The 26,406-nt window shown below is 33.9% G+C and overlaps 4 protein-coding genes across 6 annotated transcripts in view; 1 reads left to right on the top strand and 3 right to left on the bottom strand.

The window, feature by feature from the left end:
• Positions 1–4,107: 4,107 nt before the first annotated feature.
• On the bottom strand, positions 4,108–6,738 carry Agxt (Alanine-glyoxylate aminotransferase). Its single transcript, XM_070642881.1, has 3 exons — positions 5,963–6,738; positions 4,640–5,044; positions 4,108–4,245 (listed from the first exon to the last, which is right to left on the bottom strand). The coding sequence occupies exons 1-3, from the start codon at positions 6,631–6,633 to the stop codon at positions 4,134–4,136; spliced, it is 1,188 nt and encodes a 395-aa protein (XP_070498982.1). The 5' UTR covers positions 6,634–6,738; the 3' UTR covers positions 4,108–4,133.
• Positions 6,739–8,027: 1,289 nt separating this feature from the next.
• On the bottom strand, positions 8,028–10,613 carry rec (minichromosome maintenance 8 factor recombination-defective). The gene is made up of 3 exons (XM_070642889.1): positions 10,353–10,613; positions 10,003–10,297; positions 8,028–9,938 (listed from the first exon to the last, which is right to left on the bottom strand). Exons 1-3 carry the CDS (start codon positions 10,564–10,566, stop codon positions 8,087–8,089), a joined length of 2,361 nt encoding a protein of 786 aa, XP_070498990.1. The 5' UTR covers positions 10,567–10,613; the 3' UTR covers positions 8,028–8,086.
• A 363-nt stretch (positions 10,614–10,976) lies between these two features.
• ath (ATP-dependent RNA helicase DHX33) lies at positions 10,977–13,542 on the bottom strand. Its single transcript, XM_070642875.1, has 6 exons — positions 13,433–13,542; positions 13,281–13,363; positions 13,012–13,221; positions 11,678–12,953; positions 11,493–11,618; positions 10,977–11,432 (listed from the first exon to the last, which is right to left on the bottom strand). The coding sequence occupies exons 2-6, from the start codon at positions 13,343–13,345 to the stop codon at positions 11,085–11,087; spliced, it is 2,025 nt and encodes a 674-aa protein (XP_070498976.1). The 5' UTR covers positions 13,346–13,363; positions 13,433–13,542; the 3' UTR covers positions 10,977–11,084.
• Positions 13,543–15,204: 1,662 nt separating this feature from the next.
• mthl15 (methuselah-like 15) overlaps positions 15,205–26,406 on the top strand; it is a 31,782-nt gene continuing 20,580 nt past the window's right edge. For all 3 annotated transcript variants that reach the window (XM_070642884.1, XM_070642885.1, XM_070642886.1), the window contains exons 1-5: positions 15,205–16,320; positions 18,990–19,174; positions 20,180–20,435; positions 21,579–21,608; positions 21,937–21,985. In XM_070642884.1, coding sequence (XP_070498985.1) covers positions 15,324–16,320; positions 18,990–19,174; positions 20,180–20,435; positions 21,579–21,608; positions 21,937–21,985 — 1,517 coding nt within the window. In that variant the 5' untranslated portion in view covers positions 15,205–15,323. The remainder of the gene's footprint in view (positions 16,321–18,989; positions 19,175–20,179; positions 20,436–21,578; positions 21,609–21,936; positions 21,986–26,406) is intronic.

Here is a 26,406-nt window from a genome sequence, read left to right as displayed (position 1 = left end):
ACGGTATTTGCGAGCATTTCTAGGTTATTTTGTAAGGATTAGGGTACCTCAAGTTTTAGGTAAAGCATCCTAATTTCCATTTGAGGATTTGATGTTGGCTTCCATTTGATCTTTTATTGCGTTGCAAAGCCTCTATCATTCGTGTTGCTCGGGATAATTCTGCTGATTATGGAATAATTTGGGATTTGTACATCTTAAGGACTTGAAATTTGGATATTTGGAACTTGACTCAAACCCTGAAAACTCGCATAACTAAAACCCCTAACTCAGGTATCAACACTGTTAAAATCAATTTATTTTTCATTAAATCTGCACATTTTCCCGATAAATGTTTATTTCCCAAACGGAAATATTTTAATAATTGTGCGACTGATTGAGAATAAACAACTCAAAAATTCAAGAGAATAAACATTTTAAAGGGAAGCAACTTTATGAAATCGGAAATCCATATCTACAAATAAAAAGTGGGTGAAACGAAATTTACACGATGTAAGCTTAACAAGCCTCAAATTTCACATCTCATATTCTCAGTTATACTTATATCGTCAAGACACAATTTTTGTTTAGCAACATTGTTCATTTGTGTTCGTATTTGACATGGAAATACCCATTTTGTGGAAATAAATCATGAGCAGCATTGCTCCTATTTCAAGACTATTATTTCCATCTCGTTTCTTCATTATTTAAGTCGAATGATATTCCCACTAGTACTATTTTTAGAAAATCTTGTGAGACGAGAAAATTTTCATTCATGTATCTACATCATGTATACACATAAAGTTCATGTAAAGCAATTCGTAACTCAATTTAGTGTTAAGGAGAACTGAAAGCACAAACTGACTTTGGACGAGACTTTAATCGACTTTTCTTTAATAAGGAGAAAGTTTTCTTCGTCCACACATTTTTTTTTACTTATTGGAGCAGTTATATTGAGTTCAGGAAGTACGATGATCAATTTGTCGTGATAAATTATGGAGTTTTGAAAAAGTTTTGTTTTCTTCTTAAATTATTGATGACTGGATTTAGGTCATACATTTTATAATGGTTGCTGATTTGTTTCAACTTCTTTTAGGGTCAATCACACGTTAAGGAACTTTAAGATGCTGCAAAATTTCATTTATAAACTCATCAATCCTCTTTTTAAGTGACAATTTTTCTGAAACTGCGATTTTATCCTATAATTCCTGGAGTACATCCAAAACTGCAGGACTGCCGACAAAATATGCAGGCCTGCAACCTTGGATGAACTATATGGTGCAGTCGAAATGTAGACCTGCATATCTGAAACACATGAAATGCAAGCTTGATATAGAAGCTCAGGTAAACAGCGCATAATATCCACTAACTTGTTGTGTCCAGCAGACGATTTTAAATCCTTTTAGAACTTAGAACCAGTGTTAATGTCCGCTCTCGTTTCAACTATTTAAGATTACTTTAAATCCAGATCCGTTCCTGTAAATGATGTCCACAATGAATTTGCAGATCTTCTATCCTTCAGCTACACCCTGAACAGACAAAGATGATAACAAAATTAAGCATCTTCATTTATATTGATTGAGCATCCTCATGAGCATATTTATTTAGTTTAGCATGATCTTTAACTATGCCAATGGTGGACAACCTCTGTGCCGGGAAAAATTGTCTGGGGGCTGAGGCGTGCCATGCCACAAAAAAGGTTATCCACAATTGGTCTATGCTCATCATTACATCTAATATTGCCTCATTCTCGTTATTGTGCTACTGATATGAAGCTGAAGTGATTAATCTCCTGGAAAATTGAGTTTCGAACTTGAATCCACGAGTTCAATTTGCATTTTTTCTAATGAGCGATTTATACACTTTTGGATTCTTAGGCATTTATACATCTTTGTTATATTAAATCTCACTTATAAGTATTCCCTTATGCATTAATTTCCTTGAAGATTATTAACCGTTCTTAATTAATAATTATCTTTTTAAAAACTTTATGAACTTTCTTAAATAATAACAAGTCAGCCCTCGAAGCTTAGTTATCTAATGCGCCATTGAATCCTTTTTCAAAGTCACGAGAGAATTTCCTACTAATTTAATTCTTCTTGTTCCATCTCCTGCCATTTCCTCGCGATATCTCTTGTTATGATTCATTACGCGAAAGTAATTTGAGGAACAAAAAAAGTCTTTACTAAGACGCATTTAAATCTGAGTACAAAAAACAATAAAAAGTTTCTCATGAAACCGAAATCTTTAGGATATTTTTTCACACCAATCTCATGAATGGGAATGAAGTTATGAAAGAAAATGAAGAAAAAGTGAGAAAAGTTAAAAGAAAATGAAGAACTTGAGAAAAGCTTAAAACTTTTTTTCGTGAATGTTGAATGTTTTGCTGTGTTGAGTTTTTCATTGTTGAATGTTTCAATGTTTCACACTCTTTGAGCTTACTCTCTCGAGAGAGCATCTACTCTCTTTCCAAAAGCTCCTGCATATATGCAAATGCATTATAATTATGAACATAAATTTTTTCTCAATTGTTTTGACATAAACTCTCGTGCACGTTTTGAAATAAAGCATATGGAATGAGTTCAATTACGGGATAATGAGCTTGTTCTATAGAATTTATAAGTGTTTAGTGTAAAGCTGCTTATGATTTTTCAATAGCTTTTTATGTTGTTTGTTTTTAATGAAGTGCAACAAGTTTCAATTAATGTATATGTTTACAAGATATAATTCCTGATAAGATGTAATGTTTATAGGATTCTAAGGAATTTTTAGATGCATAATATTGATGAGATTCCGTACTTTAGTGGCAATGACGTAATAAGGATTTCTGGCTCATAAAAAATATGGCTTACTTTATGTGGATTTTTGGGATAATTTATGTAGGACTTCCATAAAGAGACAATACAATTAAATTGCCGAATTGTTCGATACGTCATTGGTACGATGTTAATACTGCTCTTTAGGGGCGTATTTGAGGAAGAGACACAAGCTTGCTATGCTGCCCTTGGTTGAATCCACAAAGGAAAAGGGTGTTCCAAGAGCAACATGGCGTAGGACGGTAATGTCAGTTAGATGTCAAAATTGAGATTTTGTACAAGCTTTGTGATTCGGCCAGCAATTAGAGTCAGATGGAAAGCATTTTGTAGAAACCTAGGCTCCAAGTCAGAACATGGTTACAGCAAGAAAGCAAGTACAGTAGTGTTGCCAAATCCAGCCTTAAATGGAAGCAGTTTTGTAATGACTTGATGTAACTCGGTGTTGTCCAAACTTTTTTGTGTCATGGCACACTTTGGTAATTTTCGACTAGAGCCGTGCACGGCATATGGCTCATGGTATTTCTAAAACATCTCAGCGACACGCAGTTTGGACAACACTGATGTAATTTGTATGGTGATAACAGCATTAAGCCGGCATCATTTGTATCTATTGTTGTACTATTCAATCTGCTATTTTTGGAGATTTCGTAGACATTAATCCATCAAGCTGAGCTACTGCGAATCATTAAAATAAAAGAAGTTATTTTTAAAAAGCAAACATTAAGCCTTGGAAGTCTTCTCCGTACTTTTTTAATTAAATCTGTTTGTCACCAAACAGGCATATAATTTATGCATGCATGCTTTATCTTTATCTTCAAAATTAAGATCCAATTTACTCGTGAGACTTTCGTAATTTCTAATGCGTGCAAAAAATTAGATGCTGCTTAAAAATACCGAGAGTGTAAATAACATCTAAAGAGCTTTTACGGTTTCTGCTAACGAGCATTAAGCTTAGAGCTTTCTAAAAATCCTTATGAAAAAATTTTATAACTCAATAAAAGAATCTGAGGAAGCACAGACATTTACCTTAAGTTAATACTTCAAGACAGAACAACATTCCAAATTGACAAGCAACAGGTGCGATAAGCTTTCCCTTCCATCTAGATTACATCATTTGAGGTTCATAGAATCGTTGTTACAGCAACGGAATATGTATTGAGTGCCGACGGATGATTCATTTTCATGTTTGTGATCATAATAAAACAGACATATGAGAAGCCTGTCAATTTGATATGACGACAACGTGAGATAAAAGCCTGGAAACTTTTTGTAGAACCTTGAAATGTTATGAGTCAGTCATAAAAAGTCAAAGAAGAAGTTTGACTTATTATATCTTTATTATTATATTTTCGATACAAGATTTTCATGTTCCGCTTCCTTTATGGATTCAATCAAAACTTTTGCAACTTTTTCCGCAACTTCGTTCGTTGCATTTATTCCCATCAGTCCGATTCTGAAGGATAATTATCAAAATTAATAAAAGTGGTCAATCATAAATGATGTCTATAAGAGGAGAAGTTCAAACCAGAGTTGCAAAACAGGCACCTGTGTCAGGCAAAAACCGTACAAATTCTTGATAATTTATTTGGTTTTGTAAGAAAAATCTTACACATTATTAAGAATTTGAAGTCACAGGTGCCTGTTTTGCAACTCTGGTTCATACCCTAACGGCACATTGCATGACCCAGAGTTGTAAAACAGGTTCCTGTTACAGGCAAAAACCGTACAATTTCTTACAAAACCATACAAATTATCAAGAAATTGTACGGTTTTTGTCTGTCACAGGTGCTTATTTTCCAACTCTGGCATGATCTATCGTTTGAGATTACTGTCCTCATATCACATACCTGAATATCTTCCCGACAGTCGGTCCAAGGCCTCCACTTATCTCGACATAATAATTTTTCATTGCATAAGAAATAGCTTTATGCGGATCGATATTATCAGGCACCTTAATTGATACAACTGAAGGACATCGATGCATTGGATCATCGATAAACATTTCCAATCCATTTGATTCAAGCATATTAGAGAAATTGCTGGTAACTTGAGAATGATTTTCCCATGACGATTCTAATCCACCTCGTTCAAGAAATAGTGCAATAGCCTCACGTAATCCATATAGTAATGTTGAGCATACAGTATGATGATAAATCCTTGGACGACTCGGAAAACAATTCCAGTATTCGCCAAGTAATATTGCATCGTAATTATAGCTTGTGACGAGTGTCTTCCTTGCTGCAATTTTATCACTGAAAGTATGTACATTGATGATAATGTGCTTATGATAACAAAATAAAGCAATAGGAATTTTTGAGGTGACAATTTCTGGTATTTTATGTGAGTTCAAGTTGGAATTTTTATGAAGAAAATGTTTTTGTTTCCGATTGATTTTAAGAGGAAAAGCTCAGACACTACTCAGGTAATTCTGGTCGGAGCTTTTAGTTGCCTCAAATTTCGTACTTAATCGGATCGACTCAAGTCGACATCGAGATCTGATTCTGGCCAAACATACAGATGTGATTATTAAGAGTATACTCGACCATACGAAATTTCGCATACTTATAAAACAGAGTTGGCAGGACTCTGTTATAGTAGAAGCGACTCCAAAGTGGAGGCGCCTATTTGGACTTGTCTATTTGGAGCTGTCCAGTTAGACATTAGCTGTTCAGACCTGAAGATCCATAGCTGCGCGTTTACAAGCGTTTTTTGGCTATTGATAGTTCAACGAATGAAGATTCGCCAGATCTCGCGATCAAACTTAGATCTACAGTTTTTTAGTGGAATACAAACCATTTCTTTGATGACATTGCTGCCTGTACCCTTCAAATAGAGGCTGTGAACCGCGTTTTTACTACATATGATTCGAAAAAGGACATGTGAAAAATTTCCCATGCCGAGCCTCGAACCCATGATCGCTGAATCGGTTTTGCAATAATTATGTACCGAAGTACTAAACCATTCCGCCACCGAGCTACTTAGACTCTGTAATACAAACTACAAATTGTGTCTGTTTTCTTCGCATCTTTTCACAAAGCATTTGAACCGTGGTTCTGGTCGACATTCCTCTGTATAGCCTACAGCACCTTTAAATGCAACTCTTTCAAAAATTTCCCTGACAAATTCCACCTTGACCTCAAAAACCGCAATAAATATGTATTATAACTCACAGTGCTCGTGGACTAAATGTAATTGGAGTGATTCCCGGAGGTGCATTGAGAACTTTTTGTGTTCCGCTATAAGCGACATCGATTTTATATTTATCAACAAAGATTGGCGTGCATCCAAGCGTGATGACACAATCGACAATAAAGAGACAATCATATTCCCGACATAAATCACCAAATTCCGATAGATTTTGGAGTAATCCAGTTGATGATTCACCATGTGCCAAAAAGAATATTTTTGGTTGATACATTCGGAAGCAATTGCGGGCTTCCTTTATTGTGACTTGTTCACCTGGATGTTTAAATAGAATTTTTATGTCTGCATTTAATTTTTTACACATCAATTCCGCTCTTTGACCCCAGATTCCGCATGATGTAATTAAAATTGTGTCACCATTTTCAATGAGATTTGTAAGGGCGCATTCTAGGCCAGCATGTCCAGGTCCGGACACACAAAATGTATGTGAATTTTCTGTTTGAAACAAATATTTAATGCCTTCCTTAATATCATCCATAATTTTTAATGTTTCCGGGTGTAAGTGTCCGAGAACTGGCAGTGACATTGACTTTCGTATTCTGTCGTGATAATTTGATGGACCAGCACCAGTCATTGTCTTTTCGACGACCTTTAACGGAGTATCAAATACATCCGGTTTTGGTATTTCCAGAACCATTTTAAGGCACACTTTGAATCAATTTAAGAACAATAAACTTTAATCTTTTTTGGCACCAAAAATAAGATTTTAAGGCACAGAATATTTTTGTTCTGTTTACTTTAAACGCTCGAGTATAAATGACAATCGTTAAGACTGTAAACACTGAAGATGAAAATAAAATATTTAAAATGATAAGAGAAAATATGAGAAACGAGCTGTATGTATACAGCGTATAGTCCACACATTCGTGTTATCACAATCACCGTTCTTCTTTGTTTTCTTAAAGCTAGAGATTTTAAGTGAAAAGTACCGAACTAATAGGGAGTTTTGAGATTATTCTACATGATATATCAAGCTTTATAGACATTTAGGAATACAAAGACAGTGATTTTGATGATTAATGTCCTGTAAACTACTACCAGATCACGTTAGCCATAACTAATGTCCTCATAACCAGGGCTGGCTTTAGGTTGGTTAAAGGCAAGTCAGTGTCTAGTCAATGACTATTTCTAACGGCTTATTTGTCCATTCGGGCTCATTACTATATTTGAGCATACTCTTTGCATGTTAAGGAACTACTGTACATCATATTCACCCAACCCATAAAAGTAATACAAGGCTATCGCCAAAACTCATACAACAGCCTCTCTACACTAAAGTCGGTCAAAATCACTAATTACACACGAATCATTTGACCCTGTGCATTTACTCCAAAAAAATATTGATAACCGCTTAAGCATTCTGTGCTAGTCAGCTGTGACAATCACTTGTGGATGCAGCGATAAATTTAAAAATATCAAGGTCAAACACCGAATTGTTATTATTCTTATAACACCCAAAAGCAGATTCTACCGGAAATATTTTGAATAATCATATACTTTGGACTATCAGTAAATATTGCAGCCACACGACTTTAGAGTTTAATACAATGACATTTGATTGTATATTTGGAGGCATAGACTAATGAGGTACAATATTGGAGCTTTTAAGGAAGTACATGAAGCTTAGATTGTATATCACCAGGCATTAGCCCTAACAGGCAAAGAGCATGCATTCATGGTACATGAAGACCACTACGGTACATAAAAGTGGTCTATTTGCTTGTTAAGGTAGCTTCCTTAGCTGCTATGCACATAGATTAAATACTGCAGGTAGTAAATGCCTTAAGCCGATCACATCCTTCAAAGCTTTTGATCCATTCTTGATTTTTGCATTCTTTCTTCCTATTTAGATTTCTTGATCGACATCATATACGTACAATCCCCTTTCCGAAGTCTATTTCTCATTATGGTTCTTTTGACTTTGTATCACCAAAACGAAAGTAAACAAGTTGTTGATCGGGCCTCCACGAGAGGCAAACAGCGAAAAGAAAACGTGCTGAAAAAAATACACAAAAAATTATCAGCAAAAAATTCTTTGCCATACACATGTGATAATAGGAACAGCCGCAAACATATGGACTTTATTTTGACTATATTGAGACAATTCGATAACCATCAACAGTCTTTAGTAATACTCCGTCATTATTCAGTCTATAAATGATGTCTTCAAAATCTTTTAGTCCAATTTCAGCACCAAATGCTTTCAATTCAGTTCTGGTAAATTCATTTCGGTTTTCTTCTTCGCTTTTATTCGATATGAACTCGACAAATGCCTTCATTTGTTTGGGTTTGCTCAGTGCCGAGACATTTTCATTCTTTTTACGTTTCACCACACCAAATGTAACAGAATCATTTGGATTTACGTTCATTTCTTTTACTACATTTTCTCTCTCATAAATGTCGATTTGTGTGTACTTAAATAACTCAATTATTTCATGAGCATGCTCGACAGTTGCTTCTTTTAACATTTCAGCTCGTGCACGTGCTAAAGTAAGACGAATTACAGATTCAATTGTTCTTGCCGGTCCTTGCATATTCACTTGATCATTTCCACGACAAATTGTTGTATATTCGATGAAAAAATCTTTAATTAATTGACATGCTTCTTCAGACAGCGTTGGATTGAAATTTTGCTGTGCAAATTCAATATAAGATTTAAGTGCTGGAAGTGGAATTGTTTGAATATTATCGTCGTGTGACTTCTTCAACCAATGACTAGATTGTGATGATTCGGAATTCTGGAAAAACTCACAATCGACAACCATCGAACGATTTCTTGTTTCCATAAAATAAGGCAAGTCTTGATTTGTTACATCCATACTATCCAAAAATGGCACAATGAGATCAAAACGTGAAATCAATTGAGGTAGAAAATTGATGTTGTGAATCATTGGTTTTGTTTCGTCGTAAGTATTATCAACGGGATTTGCTGCTGCGATTATTGAACATCTTGCTGGCATTGACGATACAGCACCGCATTTAGAAAGACTTACAGTTTGTTGTTCCATTGGTTCAAGAAGGATTGCGTATGGATTTTTCATCTTGTCAATTTCGTCTATACAGCACACTCCGTTATCTGATAATATCAATGCACCAGCTTCAATCGTTCCCATACTTGATACGCTTGCAGTCATTCCTGCTTGAGTAGCAATTACGCCACTAACTAACATCCCACGTGGCGATGCAGATGCAGCAGCAATCATTAAAGTGGATTTTGCAGTTCCTGGATTCCCGAGAAGTAAAATGTGTGAGTTTGACCGACGTGATTTGAGTAAATCAAATCCGGAAAATAAAGCAAGTAGTAAAGCTGCTTTGGCTTCTTCTCTTCCGTACACAATTGGACATAATGAATTAATGAGAATTTTAAATAAATTTGGATCTCCTTTCAAGATTGGTACAATATCTGGCATTTTCTTCTTTTCAACGCTTCTGTACATTATAGCACCAGGTCCAGTCTGATTAAAGACACTAAATGTCTCAACATAAGGCACATAACTTGTTCCGTCATTTTTTGATGTCTTATCAGCTCGGTATTTTAAAACTCCAGTCAATACTATTTCACATCCAACATAAACTGTATCAACTTGTTCCTCATTTAATTGGACTTCCAATGATCGATTCCGCTCGTCTGTTTCATAACAAATTTCTTGTATTAATACTGTTTGGGTCGGTGCGACAATTGTGAATTGTGATGAGATTACTGGATTAAAACCTCCTTTTGCCTTACATCCTCCAATACATTTGCTCGGTCTAGTTAATGTACTGATGTTTGGATTCTGACGTACGAAGATTTCTGATGAACATAATTTACATTTATAGGACATAAATCTGTAGACGATTTTAATTGGTTCCACTTTCTTTACAACTCCAATTGTGCTTACAAGAGTGTTTCTGGTGTCAAAGACATTGATGATATCAGTTAGTGGTCGCCATCCAACAGGTCTATGAAGGAACAATGGATGTGATTAATTCCAAAACATTTTAAAGACATTAAATAAATTCTTACCTAATAAACAGCTTCTTAATTTGATAGTTTATGTGCTTTTTCTTTAATTCCTCATAAAGCACAGTATGTAAAGCTAAGGCAATTAATGAGAATGAGTCATAAGGTTCGTTTGTCAAGTCTTCGTACCATTCAGGCCATTCATTGTCAAAATCTTCATCTTCTACGAAATTTTCTACTTTCAATTCTAAATAATAGGAAGTCAGCACCTTGTCCATGTCATACCAATGGCTAAATCTCTTGAAATGATTCATTACTGCCTGTGTCTTGACACTTATTTTTGTTGATTGTGAAAATTCTGTAAAAATCATTAAATTATAATTTCTGAAGGTGAAATCAAGTAAGTTACTTACTCTTGTCTGGAAAGTACAATTTCCATGCATTGTAAGGACATCCCATCTCCACATCCGCTGTATAAACGTCAGCATATTCTCGTTCCTTTTCATCATCAGAATCATATCCGTTCATACCACTTGTTCCTGCCAATGGTCTTGCTTTTGAGTTAGCTCTGAACCTAGCAAAGCGATTGTAATTATTCTTGAAACCTCCATTTGCTGTACGCTTCATTGTAACACTTAAATAAATTAATTTTATGAATTTTCTGATTTCGCGGTTTTTGTTTATCAACTATTTGAAAATATACATTAATGACTATGGATTAATTTATGTTTTGAAGTATATCAAGATGATTTACAAGATTAGATTGGCAAATTGACAGATAATGATTGATCTAAGTAGCTCATCAAAAGGAAAACTCAACTAAGTTGTTAAATCAAACTGAAAATTGAAAACATTGAAATTCATTTTTGACTGGAACTGTGGTGAGTGATTTTAAATTTAATTTGACCGTTAGAATGTTTTGTGGATGATAAGGAGCATATTAAGGAAGTGCAAGAATGTAAAGGCAATAAAAAATTATTTAGCAAAATTACTGAAATAATACAAATGTCATGAATTGCTATGAAAAATCAAATTCATTAATTTTATTAATTGAAGCTTTATTTTCATGCATTTTATACAGTTTGGCAGTATTGGCCCAAATTTAGAGATTTTACTTCTGTTCCATGAAATGTTTGTGATTGTGTTTAACAATTAATTCGATTAAGAAAATCACAATTGGGTAGAACTTCCTTAATCCATTCTGGTTCAATACGCGTGACAGTCCTTAAATAAGTGTTGGATGTCTGGACAATTTCATTGAATATTACGTAGCTTGGCTTCTGATTGTGATCATTCTTAATTTTTGAGCTGACTGGAATTAATCCATTGCCATTTGAACTATTTCGTCCATTAATATTTGCATGGAATCCAGAAAGTACACTTGATGGATGTATCTGGGCACGTTGATGACTTGCTAGCACTTTGTAGTTATTATCTCTTGCTTGATATTCGGCAATGTTGCTGTAAAGTCCTCTTATCATGCACTTTCGGAACTAAAAGGAATTGAAATTCAATTAATTAATTTGAGCAGTCAAATGATGTCCTGGACTTACTTTATCTAAGTCAAAATTTTCAGTTTTCGTCAGTATTTTCAGTTGTGAGCATATATCAGCTAATTGCTTCCGCACCTCAGCAGCATATGCTAAATTCCTGTAACTTAGGAAGTGTTCTAGGCACCACTGAAAGGAATAAGATCAATTTAATACTTTATGCCTTAATATCCTCAAAAATTTCTTACCTTTTTCTTATCACTTGCATTCCTGAATTGTGAGTAGATCTTCAATAAGGTAAAATGGTCACCATAAGACATGTGAAATTTAGCATGCTGTGAATAGGCTGTATCCCGATTATTTTGATTAGGTTCAAGATAGACACTCTCAGTTGACAGCATTGCTATTAAGTCTAGAATTTCATTAATGCAGCCATAATCTGGTGCTGAAATGATCATTCTACTGTATATTGGATCTAATGGAAGTTGTGCCATACTGCGTCCATCATCAGTTAGTTGTGGACTTTGTGTTGATTTTATTGCTGATAATTGCTTGAGTTGCTTAAATGCGACTGAAATTGCCTCTTTTGAAGGTTTGTCCATTAAGTCGAAGTTCTCGATATTCACGCCAATAGCTAATAGCTGCAAAATCGTCGCTGACAAGTTACAACGAAGAATTTCAGGTTTTGTCATTTTTTCTAACAATTCTAATTCATTTTTTGTATATGTCCGGTAACAAGCACCTTCTGATTCTCTTCCAGCACGTCCACTCCTTTGCCATGCTTGAGCTTGTGAAATTTTTGTGACTTTAAGTGTTTCAAGACCCGTTGATGCTTCATAATTTTTCATCTTTACAACTCCAGTGTCAATAACGTATTTAATACCCGGCAACGTAATTGAAGTTTCGGCTATATTTGTGGCAACAACGACTCGTCTTGTATTCTCAGCGGATCTTGTAAATGCATCCATTTGTTTATTTTGTGGTAACGATGAGTGTAGTGGAAAGGCACGAAGAACCATTGATCCTTGTAATTCTGGTGATTTTGTGATTGTTCTGATTTGATGAATCATTGACTCAATTTCATCCTTGCCTGTCAAAAATATTAGTACATCCTCTTGCGGTGGAGCATTTAAATGAATTTCAAATAGTGTCGCAATAGCAGCAAACATATAATCTTCCTGCTTCTGTTTCGTATGATGAATTGTGATGGGGTAAGTACGTCCAGGCAAATACAGAACTGGACAATTATCAAAATATTTTGAAAAATGATCAACATCCATCGTTGCAGACATAATGATAACTTTGAGCTCTGGCATATTGTTTTCCTTCCTCGCTTTTTGAACATTTTTGACTATACCAAAAAGTACATCTGTATTGACTGTACGTTCGTGTGCTTCGTCGAGGATTATTACTTGATATTGTTTAAGATATTTGTCTGTGATTGCTTCTCGCAGTAAAATTCCTTCTGTCATATACTTAATTTTTGTATCTCTTGAAACTGCACTTTCAAATCGAATAGCATAACTAAAAATTATGGAAGTAAGTTAAATTATTCTTAATTCACTGGATCTTTTAAGCATACCCAACTAATTCGCCAATATCTCTACCTCGTTCCTTTGTAACTCTAAGTGCTAAAGTAATGGCAGCAACTCGTCTTGGTTGAGTTATTGCAACCATCCCTCGATTTAATATTCCACTTTCATAAATATATTGTGGAATTTGCGTTGACTTTCCGGAACCTGTTTCTCCTATTAATATTAGCGTTGAATTTTGTTGAATGCAGTTGATTATGCTAAAATATGAAAATTTCATTATTATCATCAACTATTATTTAGTGTATTAATTACATACTGTTGCTTGTAGGAATATGAAGGAAGTGACTTCCTTTGCTCTTCTAGTTGTACTGTTCTGTTCATTTTAATTCCTTATTTCTCCTAAAAAAGTATAAAAATCATTATTATTAATATAATTAAGTTGTAGATTTTTAAAATTTGTTTACTCACGTGACGATTTAATGATCTATCACACAAATATTTTCATCATATCCCTATAAAATTTAATTAAATTTATTTTACGCAAATAATGTGGTGAATGAATGTTTACAAGCGGATAATCGAAAAGAACAGGGATTTTACATTATTTCGTTTATCCGATGATTCCTTAAAATTGCTTGATTTTAAAATCTACCAATAGGTATAGAACATGTAAAGCATAGTAATATGACAGTTAATTACACTAGAAAAATCAATAAATCCAAAACATTGTAAAAATCGTGCAAAATCTCTGCAAAAATAATTCACGAACAAACGTTTGAATTTTAAAAAGTCGTTATTTTTACGTAAGTTTTTTACGTATACGTAAAACGTAGCTCTAACATGCAACAAGTTTCTTTTTATCCTACATATTTTCATAATTTTCACAGTACGAGCAATTTTTCTGACTCATTACTTGTTACTTCTAACTCATTGAAGAAAACATAATGAAATAATCTAAGTTTATGAGCGTTTTGAATGGCGGAAACGCTTAAAATAAATGGTTGTCGTCAAAAGCTTTTAAACTTAATTTAACACCATAAAACAATTAAAAGGATTATTTTAATGCTCAATAAGGCATTAACGTAATCTGCTAAAAATACATTTTTAATGTAATTGATGAAAGAAGATTAATGCTTTGTTCTGTTTACTGGATGTTTCACGAACTGTCATAATAGATCACATTTATCAATAAACTTGAATATGTTCAAGGTAACTTGTTGATTATTGATAAGATATCGCTGAAGAAATTCATTCCATTTACGTGATGAGCGATGCATTTTAATATGAACTTTTACTTGGAATCAAGCAAATATTTTCTTGGGAATCGTTCAGTTGTATTGTTTACAATTTTAAATTGATTGTATGGCCGACCTATTAACTTCGCTGCGTGTACAATCAGCTGTAATCCATTCCTTGCGATGCAATGCAGCTGCTACAAATCCGCTACGTAGGCTTGTTACCAGAAAATTGTCACAGTGACGTGTGACAATTGTCATGTCGTCTCTTTGTTGTCCCAACATCTGACAATTTTCGGGGAGGCTCGGGTTTGAAGCATTACCATGGAGTTACTATCATCTAATTACTACCTTATCTATTTCTTGGTTTAGCTAACCATTGCAAAATGCTTTTCAAATTTTACATTGATGCAAAATACTTTAAATTTGTCCCCTCGGAAATTTGAAATTTTTTTGACATTGTTAATTTTTCAGCAGTTTCTTTAAAAAAGTTTCCAAAAAAATTTTGAACGTTATTTTTTAATGCCCAGTTCAATTCTTTGAGAGTCACATTGGACCTAGAAGTTAAATGATCTGACATTGGGTCTTTGTCGTGCCGGCTTGAAGCTGAAATTGGAAAAAGCTGAAGTTACATTCAGCAGTTTCTTTCAAAAGCTTTATTGCTAGTCTTTTTTGATCCTTTGAGCTCTCCATTTTACTACATGGAACATGAGTTACATCCATCACTTCCGAACCAAACCACATGAATCAATGCACCCAGTTCAAAAAGACGCATCCAATTTCAATCAAGAGAATATTTTCTGCTAATTTCCTATGTTTATGTACTTAAGAGAAAAAATCAAACAATCAATTAAGCTCGTGCAGCATGAGAAAGTACGAATATTTTCAAAGTGTGTGAAAGGCAGAAATTAATGACCACACAAACGAAAAAAAAACTCAGCGCGCTCAAATTTAATCGCAGTGCGATGAGAAAATATTTTTTGTTAGTTAGTTCAATGCGGTACGTCAAGGCAATTGGAAGTGAAATGAAAAGAGTCCTGTAAATTTTTACTAGACAATAAATAAAATTAGTTAAAAGTGCATCAGTTGTCTTCCAGCCTTTGAACTGTTAACATCCAGTAAAAATGTTCAAGGAAATAATTTTGTTAATTTTATTAATTTTGGATATTTCTAATGGACAGCTTAAAAAATGCTGTCCAATTGGTGAAACAGTGCAGATTAGTTCCTTTATAGACAATGATTTATCATCACATCCAATTTATAGTTGTGTAGAAAGTTTAAGTAGTGAAATATTAAATAACAGCACCGATGATTATGATGAAGATTCTTTATTAGAACCAAAAATGAAAAGAAATTCACAGGAACGTGAATTTATTGCCTATAATATACTTACTGATAATCATTCACATTGGCCATCATGTAGAGCAGCTGTGCTGTCAAGAAATAAACTTAATGAGCCGATGAAAGTTAGTGCTAGCGCAAGCTGTGTTGATTTACTGGATAATTCCTATTATGCTTTTACATGTGATGAAAATAATGAAATGACAAGAGACAGATTGGACATTTATAAGCTCAAAAAGTGTTGTCCATCCGATATGTCCTATGATATATTCCAACGAATGTGTGTGCTTAATAATTCGACTGACCTCAATGAAAATTTCCGTGACATTCTATTTGAGCGAAACGTACTCTTTGAGTATGATAAGATAAAATGTGATGAGGGTGACGTACTTGTTGAATATCATTCGAATGTACACGATTTGAAAATGTTTGAGGGTTCTCTTGTGATAACAAACTATGCGGGATATGGACCTGAAGTATTTAATAGGAAATATTATTGTATTGAAAGTACATTAAATTCTGAGATTGAACAGCCGGCTTACATGACAGCACAGCATTTTGAAAAGAAAGCATCGTCAAAATGGATTGCAAAAGTTTGCAGGAATAAAGAAATTTGTAAGGAAATTCCTTGTGTTAAAAAGTGCTGTAAACTAGGCGAGCATATGCTTTTTACAAATTCATCGTCATTATGTGAGAAATATGATCAAGGAATCGATGTCAAGTTCCATTCATTTTCAATGCATCAAAATCAGATGACGATGGATCAAATGGAACCGAGAGGTGAGCTTGATTGGAACCAAAATAATTCATGTCTGAATTGGAAAAAAATATAATAAATTTTGTATTAAATAAATATGTTATGGAAGTTGACTCGTGGGTATTTATATCTATGGTATTGACATTCTCAAATATTTATAGTACATATATGTACCCCGCAACATACTCATTACGATTACAATCCATTGAACAGAAACGGAACTTTAAATGCGGATAAATATTTTTCTTCCGTTTTTTCATATGTATTAAATGTTTATTGAGATTGCACACCTGGATTCTGGATAGAAACTTTATTTTTCCATTGAATGACTCGTGCATTATAAGTTAAAGGAACTTTTGTTAGATGTGATGTATACAATAGCTTAGTTTGAACTGTAGTGGTGAATATAAGCGATTGATGACTATAGGGAATATCTTGAGTAGATGATTGCTCTATAGATAGGTTGTACAGTTGAACTGGATGTTAAAGAGTCAAACTGAGACAACTCAAATAACTTTGATGTCTTACTGAGTGTTTAGAGATCATTCATGCAAGATCAAAGGTCGGTTGCACAGTACGTGCTAAAGAATCACGTAGACTTTAGCATGGAGTGTCCTATACGCATACTCCTAGAGTATAGCTCGGGTATACATTAGTCAGTGATGGGCAACCTTTTCACACCTTGGCGGTAAGCTTCGACGGAAACTGCACAAGGTAAACGATTCATGGCATTTCCCAAAATATTTTGCAGTACACTGATTGCTCACCACTACCGAGCGACACAAATGTAGAAGGCTCCGCTACGGAAGCCGCTGGATATGGATAGCCATTATGGACCCCAAACAAAAGTGGCTTCCATTTGGTGTTAATAAGAGGTTAAGCGGAGTCTTAAAAACTCAGTGGCAGAGCCTTAAATGCTCAATGACGGAACCTTCTTCATTAGTGTCGCTCGGGACTGACCTAACCCAAACTCCTTTGACACTGGAAAAGTTTCCAAGTTCAATTTACACCAATTCCGATTAAATTCCGACTAACCTCAATCAAATCTAAATATCCATCAATTTGTATACATCAATGTCCATCAACTAGATTCTTTATTGTTTCCAATTATACAACTTATTGCTAATTCAATACCTTCACGGTAAATAAACATATCTATCTATCAAAACTTCATACTTTACTAGATGCTTTCCCCTTGAACATCCACGAAGTATCCACAAATCATATGATTCAGTGCACTGATAAATTAATAGTTAGACAATCATCAAAAGAAGGAGGTTGGGAATTGTCAGAATAGTATTTTGAGAATGTTTACAATATTTCCTCATTGTGAATACATATATAAAGAGAGGATTAAACACGTTAACAAGCTCTAAAATAGAACATATGACCATTACACATCTTCGTTACTGACTGTACACCTCACACTCACTTCATCCACAATCTTTTGTGGCTACTCTTTCTCACATTTTTCTTCTCAAAATTCACTTTTTTTTTGTTGTGTGAAATAAACAAACTCTTTTAGTTATTCGTTACTGGATACTTGCGTATACTTATTTACAATAATATATTGTATTTTCACTATAAAGTGAGAAAAATTGTGTTTGCTATTACTGTGAAGTTTATTTTTTCAAGTCAGCTTGCAAATATACCATAGATTTTTATGACTGTTGTCATTTTATGGCTCCTTAGCACATGCTTAGCATATAAATGCTCTTTTGTTGACTTGATTTGCGGATGGATTTTTTTCTCAGAAAATTGAATTTTAAATAGTTTTGATAAGACCTGTGACTAAGTGTCTAGGGCAGTGGTGGGCAACCTTTTATTTTTCAAGGCACATCTTGGTGGTAAGCCTCGGCCGGAACCAAAAATGACATACTGTTCATGGCATATCCAGACATTTTTGATGGCATAGTAGTGTGTCGCGTCACGCAGGTTGCCCATCATTGGTCTGGGACAATGGACAGCTTTTAATTGTTCGCGGCACACCTTGTTGGTAAGCATCAACCATAACTACACACGAAATACGGTTCATGGCATTTCCAGACATTTTTTGCTGCACAATAGTGTGTCGTGAGGGTTGCATCATTGGTTTAGCTAGCATTGTTTTCGGTCCACCTTGACGGTAAGCCACGATATATGGTTCATTGATAATCACACTAATGTGCCACGTCACACAGGTTGCTCACCACAGATCTAGGGAATACAATGTCTCTGTACGATTGATATGTGGGAATGCCCAATCAATTATTTACAAACATCCAAGGAACTTACATCAACTTTATAATAATAAGGTATTACACATTTCCAAACAGGCATTTCCCAGCATTTTCATGACTAACTTCAAAGCATCCTACGATTTTAAAAAACCCCTAGAAACATTAAACATTCTTCTTTAAAAAAAATAGAAATTGCAGAATAAGTGATTTTTTTTTGGCGATAAGAAACAGATACATATAAAATTTATATATGCATACACAATGAAATTCCATTCATGTGATCTTAAATGAGAAACGAATGAGTAAGACCAAAAGAGCACACATACATTATTTACCATAAATAAGAAGGGGTGATTCTTTAACAATATGTACTTCACAAAATGTGAAGCTTAAGGTTTTTTCAATACATAAATAGCTACAACTGTTGACAGTTTTGAGATAAGAGCATATACATTATTTCCTCTTTTTCACAGAATACGGTATCATGATGCCCCGATATTGTGAAAAATTTAGATTGGAACATGATGAGATTCACTATATATCCGGGATCGATGGAAGTCTCTATTATGATGCTGAAAAGAAATTTTATCCCAATGAAGAATTTTGTGTTGATTACTTTTATGATCAGAGCTTGGATGAGACTATAGAAGATTTAGCTGTAAGTATGTCATGACAGGATGTTGAAAATCTTGTTCTTGCAGTGGTGTAGCAAGGGTGTTTGAAAGCTGGAATGTAAGCTTGTCGGAATGGGAGCTTACCTGAATGAGACATCATATCACGAAGTCTTAACGTTGGTCGAATGACCTTCATATGAAGGTTCTTCAAAATATCGTCATATGGCGATCATTTCACGGATGTCACCGTGTCGCTTGGGGTTAATCATCTTTATCCATTCAATTTTGTAGCATGTGTTCATGATTGTGGGTCTACATCAGATGTCCACAAATTGCAGCAAGAGGGTGGGGATAGGGATTGCAGTCTGTTGACTGATGGATGTTTAAGAAGTCAATTAAATGTCATTCTCTGTCGAATGACGAGAAATTGTGATGCAAACCTGAGTGGAACAAGATACGATTAATCAATCTTATATCTCGTTATAAACTTGACTTTTGTGGAACTTGCCATAAAATGTCAAGTTTATAACTAGACATCTTATCGATTAATCGCATCCTGTTCCACTCTGGAGTATTTAATTGTTTGGTCTTTTCCTCTATGCTTATCTATTGTGTACAGTAAACAATTGATTATTTACGAATTTGTAGCCCATAATTTCGCAATGGTTTGTAACCGATACAGAACCGATTGAACTGTTTTGAAAATTGACAGCAGGTTCAAAATCTAACGGTAACTTAAAGGCAATCTTTATATTTAAATCATGGGAAAAATCATTAAAATCATAAATGCATTTGCCCCATGTCATGTACAACCCTAAATGCCTCTCTCCTAGCTACACCACTGCATTAATGTAAATTTTTTGGCATGTTGTCTAAATTATTTCCGATGTAAAAGCTTTTAAGGCTCTTGTTATCAATATACTCTAATAAGAAAACAAAGTTGATGCCGAGTCTTTCTAGCTCCTTGAGATGTCATAATAACTCTTAATTTATTGACTTGTTTAACTGACTTTCCTAAAAAAAAATAACAATAATTACTTCTTTTCTAGATGACATCATTTGTGTGCTTCGACGATGAAGAACAAAACCGTCAAACAATTAAGTTCCATATTTATGCGACCCTTTTAGCGATTTCTGCCTTGTTTTTGGGTATCACGTTTCTCGTTTACATATTTTTGCCTAAACTTTTAAATTTGCATGGCAAGACTGTTGTTTGTCATGTGCTAAGTCTGTTCATCGGATATGCTTTTCTATCAGGCGTTCAATTTTCGACGACTGTAAAATATGAAAACTGTGTACTGATTGGTAAATCAATATTTTTCTGACTAAAATTAATGGCATCTGAAGAGGGAAAAAACAGCTTTAAAGTAAACATGCTGTAAGCCTTAAAATAAGCAAGTCTAGATTTTGCAAAGCTCGACGTCGACTCAATTTTTATATACAAAGTCTGAGTAGAATAATTAAGTCGATTTCAAGTCAGAGATTCTGTTATTGGATTAAAAAAAGAGTTTTGGTTCACGGATTTATCTAAGTCTAAGTGTTTGACATCCAGCTGCAACGAGTCGGTCGTCTCAATAACTAGACATTTACTAGACAAATACTTAAAATATCCACTTGTGTAAGTAGCTCTGGAATTTTGTCTGGATATTTTCATTGACTACATGCTTGTAAACAACTATAATGATCTAGTTATCGACACTTTTGTTTATTGAGTAACTTTAAATTTTGTATTATTACTAAGCAATCCGTTGGAAATTGGAATCTGTTGGTGATATTTAGTGTAATTGTCGATCATTTTGGGGGAAAAATACGGTAAATTTCCCTTTTTGACAGAAATTACTAAATCCATTAATATTGAGAATATGTCAACTGTCGTTTGACATTCAAATTATATTTGAACTACAACTAAGTAGTTGATTTTCCCCTTTAATAATTGTTGATCCCTTCATAAACATATTTTTTATGTTTACACATTGTTCACACATTTTATGTTTACACATGTACATTTTCTAACTTCAAACAATAAACATCTTCCTGGATTTAATCCATAAGAAAGAACTTTAATTATACTTAATAGGTAGGTAATACGCATTGTTGAATTATCTACTCAGCAATTAGGGATATTGAATTTCTATAAATTGCTATAAAAAACTTTAAAAAGACAGAGTATTTTCTGTCTGTATTTCACCATTTGCTTTATATTAAACTGGTTTATTAAACTAGTGTGACAAACATCCGTGAGTGGTCAAACATCTGTTGCCCTTGCTTTTTAAAAGGCCTTGACTAAATCCTGACCAGAAAACAAAACTCTTATCACAATATTTTTGTTGTTGATTCGACAAGGATTCACATAATCCCAATATTACAAATCTTAAGCTGCTTTCCCTCTTCATTAAAGCTGCAATAAAAAAAAAACAATTTTATATAAAATTTTCCTTCTTTCTTCAGCATTTATTATTTACTTTGGACTTTTATCAGGTATGTTCCTTATTTCAACCTTCATATTTCGTATATTATTCTGTTTTAATTCAAAGAAAATAAGGAACAAAGATTTTCATTTCAAGATGATCTCAATCAGATTAAAGTGCTGGAAAATTTATGTATTATCTTGGAATGAAAGTTAATGGTCCTTTAAAAAAAGAAAGCAATAAATTTTCGTATAAATGACTTGTTCCTTCATCTTGTTTTCTTTATTTCATTTTCATACATCTTGTGATACTCATCGTGGACATCACTCACCGTAAATTCCGGAATACCAACGGCATATAAAACAACAAATAAAATTCACGTCCTGGACTATCCACAGCATTCTCATGGCTGAATATAATGTGCCTTGACATCTACTGGACATTTGGGTAAGTGCTTTTTAATAAATATTGACATCCATTGACATCAATCCAGCTCATTTCACAATAACGGTCCCTTTTTTTGCTCGGGTATGATCGCCTTCCGCCAATTTTCTTTCCCATTTCTCTGACTGACTTTTTATTCTCTCATGAATTTCAAATAATGATTAATTTAAGTAGAATAAAAAATGGGGAAAGGTCAGCGAGGGAAAATTATTCATGTCATTTTCCTCATCTTTCTTATGGCTTTTCACGGTATTTCCTATTTCCATGTCATATTTACTGGGATTTATTTTAATTAATTGAAATGCTAATCGGTATCATTTGCCATCGTTGCTCCTACATTTACCATTCCAATGAGACCTTTATCAAAATGTTAATTAACATTAGTAAGTGATAAGGAATATATGCACATGAAAATTGGCTTGTATATTCAATGATAACAGCCTTCGATACTGACTTAATCTATACATAATGATTTTCGCTAATTTCAATAATTGAATTGTTATTCACAATTGGGGTAATTCATAAATGACGTCCATCAAAAAAATCTTAGAAGTATTTAGGCTCTTTGATGTGTGTATTATGTTCAGATATTTAGCGCAAGAACATCGCTATGCATTTAGGTTTACGGCAAGACCTGAAAGTTCCTTGAAGATACAACTCTAAGTCGACTTGACTTGTTTTTGTATGGAGTCAAGTCGACCAAAATTTTCCATACAAAATCCTAGTTGAGCCAAAAATCCTAATCAATCGACCCTCCACGGTGAATTTACAGCTTTAAGTACTTTTTCATTCCAGCTACCTCGTTCACTAAATCCCCAGTGTAACATCTCACGATGCCTAATTCTTGGTCTCCGTCATTAAACTGTTTTACTTAAGAGACCAAAGTATGACTCTAGACTTCCGAAAAATCACTAGAATAATTGTGGGATTCGAACCCGGAAATTAATATTCAACGCCAACTTTTGTGACCTGTTCTTTGCTAAGTGAGAGCTATCAAGACACTTTTGCTTCATTTTAATTTTAGACATAACATTCAAATCATCCCCATACGAATCACGTCAGTAAATACTGCGAACTGTATTTTAGAATTTTGATAGTCATATTGATACTAAAAGCTTAATTGAACTTGATTTTTATCATAAAATTTTTTGTTTACTTTTTGTTCTGCTTCTTGACAGGCATTGCATGAAACATATGTTTACTCTAATTTGCTCAATTTTATGGCGGTTTTTAATTAAACAAGAATTGCTGAAATTTGATAAAAAATCTCAATTAAAAAGTGCTTGTAAAAATTTTAATTTTAATGATGCTTTAACAGCAAATATTTGAGTGCTGTGGATAATGTTGTAAAAATTAAGCTAATATTTGTCGTATAGACAGCATTCTTTTATAATTTTTGAATAATCAGTATTTGAGGTTGTTCATTTATTACGTTTAAAAAAGGAAGCGGGAGAATTAAGGTTTCCCAGGGTATTAGGACGAATTCTCGAGACCGAGATTGAAACTGGGACATCTCGCGAGCAGTCTCGATTTCGATCTCGGCATCGAGAATCCTTAGGGAGGTTCTAATATTTAAAGTTGCTCCTACTTTTTTTGAAATAGTTAGGTTGCAAATCTGACTGATCTATTTCTAGGCCCAATCAGACTTTTAACCGTCAGAGCTCCTTCTGCAAGATTTCAAACTGCCAAAACTAAAGAACACAGAATTTTCGAAGTTTTCTTTCTGCTTATTTAGCTAATTCATCTGAACAATCTAAACACATCCGATATGGTGTTAGCACAGTAGTTTGTCGCGAAACATAGCTATAGAGGCATGGTATGACGCCCAAAGATGCAATCTTCTTGGATATTTCATCAATATAACCGACAAAGAACATGCCTTCATGTCACAGTAACTCCACTACGATACCTAAAAGCGTTCTCTTTGTCTGTTAGGAATCCATAGTAAAATCAAATTTTAAAGCTTCAGCTCTGTCCTAAAACGGCAATGAATTTAATTTTAGTAATTCAAAAGAAAAATTTATAAACAATTTCTCAAAATACAATTTGTTTTATTCATGCAAAATTTAAATTGTCTGAATTAATTCAAGATTCTTTTGTGTATCTTCGAACTGCTAGAATAACAGACCACTCAAATAAATTAAATTTTTTTTTTATATTGAACAAAAAAGCAATTGTAGGAGTCGTAAATCTTTTCTTAAGTTAACGAATTGATATCGTAAAGTCTATTAATAATCAATCGACAATTGTGTAGATAGGAAGCCAATGAATGAAAATATTTTCTACAATTCACAAAGAATTAATAAATTGATAATATTGTTATCACGATTATTATCTATTTTGTAAAGGAAATCCTGATAAAAGAGAGTCAACAAAAATGTGATACATATTGATAAATTTGAGGGCTTTATGTATAGCTCATTAATCATTGAATCTTTTGCGTAAGCGGATTATATTGGCTTATCTGCATTAATTTTAGATTGAATGTATTTAATATGAAAGTGCAAATATCAAGGTTTTGTTAGCTGGAACAAGATTAGTTTGGCATAAAATCAATTTGACATGACGAAATTTTTGCCATATATTGGCACAATTAGCCAAATATCAGATTGTATTCGTTAAGGCTCTGCTCCGTCGATGTATAAACAGTTAGACTTTGCTTTCTCGAAAGCTATAGGAAATCTCGGGATATCTCGATGCCGAACCAAACAGCGAGAAAGCATAGGTTATACATAACGTTGCCATGATGGTACCATGATGCTTGATTTAATTTTGATCCTTGTTTACGAAAAATGGAGTTTGATATCGTGGCCAATTGCTGAGTGCTCAATCTATGACTGAGTATCTGTTGCTAACCTACAACCGAAAGCTTTGAGCTCCAAATTGAAATACAGTTGCAAATCGACTCTGGCTTTATATGAAGTCCAATTGACTCAAGTCGACTTTTCCATACAAAATCAGATTACATTTAGATTCCACTTCAAGCTGCAGATTGACATTTTCGGGTTTTCCCGGGTAAAAATACAATATTTTTTGCGAAATCCCTATTCCGATCCCGAAAGCAAAGTCTCAGCCTTTGTAACTTTTCAAATTCCCATAGGTCTAATAATTTTAAACTTTTATTGACACCATTAATGCACAACTCTCAAACTAGTTGATTATATTTCTTACCCTATTGTATAAATTAGAATTTTGCTGCTGTCAACAAAACCACTGCGTAGCAAAAATTTATATCCTTTATCTTAATTAATGGGACCGTTCAACATAGCAACCGAAAACAGCTTATAAACCTTTTCAGCACCAAAAAACCCCTTAATAAACAAATTTTCCTTTCAATACATGATTTTTTACATGATATTAGTCGTGTCATTAATCATAACATTAGTCATCTCTTAAATTGATTCCGTTTTTTTGTTCATTTTGACTTTTTCCGCTGTCATATTACTCTTGTTATTGATGTGCCAGATGTGTCATTTGTAGCAAAAGTTATGAATGTTATGAAGGCTCAAATAAGTTTTCTTAAGGTAAATATTTATGTGAGCACGATGACTGGTTATGTCATAAAAATCAGCGCCTTGTCACTTTTAATTTTCTTTACCAATGCGTAATTAATTTATACTCAACATCTAGTGATAAATAAATAAAATTGTGATGGGACAGTATGCGCGAATAAACCAAAGGCATAATTACAAACAACTTATACGCAGAAAGCGTATAATTACTGCTGTAACAGCTGTTGTCATTAACACTCACCCAAAATGATACAACTGATAATTTTCATCTTCTTGTTATTTCTCCTCGAATAGCTATGAATTCACCGCATTGACGCAAGTTTGAATGGAATTGAGAAAAGCTACAACTTTTTTTTCTCTCCGTCATTTCAGATTCGCCAACTTTTTCTTCGTTTATTTCAAATGAAATCATTTTTTTTTTTCTCTTTCATTTAAAATATTTGCCTAATTTTCTTTTGTCTGGAATTACGTATGGATAGGAACACTCGCACAAATTTTATTTAATCATCTCGTAAACAAATGACTAAGGCGCTTGTTGGTGAATATTCTTAATATCCTAAATGGCCACATGGTGACTGTAGAATGACGATTATCCTACGAAAATGCCAATATGGATGGAATGTCGCAGCCATTAGGCATGGGAATAAATGAGTTTAAAACTATGCTAGATGCATGTATGTGTGCGATAAATGGACGAGCCCTCTTATGACCTGTTTATTATTAATTGCGTGAGTCGAAATGACTCGTAAGCATAATGGTTGCAGTTCAATGAACAAAACTGTTGGACAGGTTCTTTCTCATTCGTAAGATAATCTGCTAACTTATAATTTTTAGTACTACACTAGAGCTCCTTGAACGGATCTTTAATTCAGTGTTTCCAAAAGTTTCGGTTCCGTGCAATTCATGCATCAA

The sequence above is a fragment of the Chironomus tepperi genome, unplaced genomic scaffold, assembly GCF_022539635.2.
Source record: "Chironomus tepperi strain 1889 unplaced genomic scaffold, CSIRO-AGI_Ctep_v1 contig_301, whole genome shotgun sequence".
Taxonomy (NCBI): Eukaryota; Metazoa; Arthropoda; class Insecta; order Diptera; family Chironomidae; genus Chironomus; species Chironomus tepperi.
Note: the sequence above shows the minus strand (reverse complement) of the source record. Positions and strands in the feature narration are given on the sequence as shown.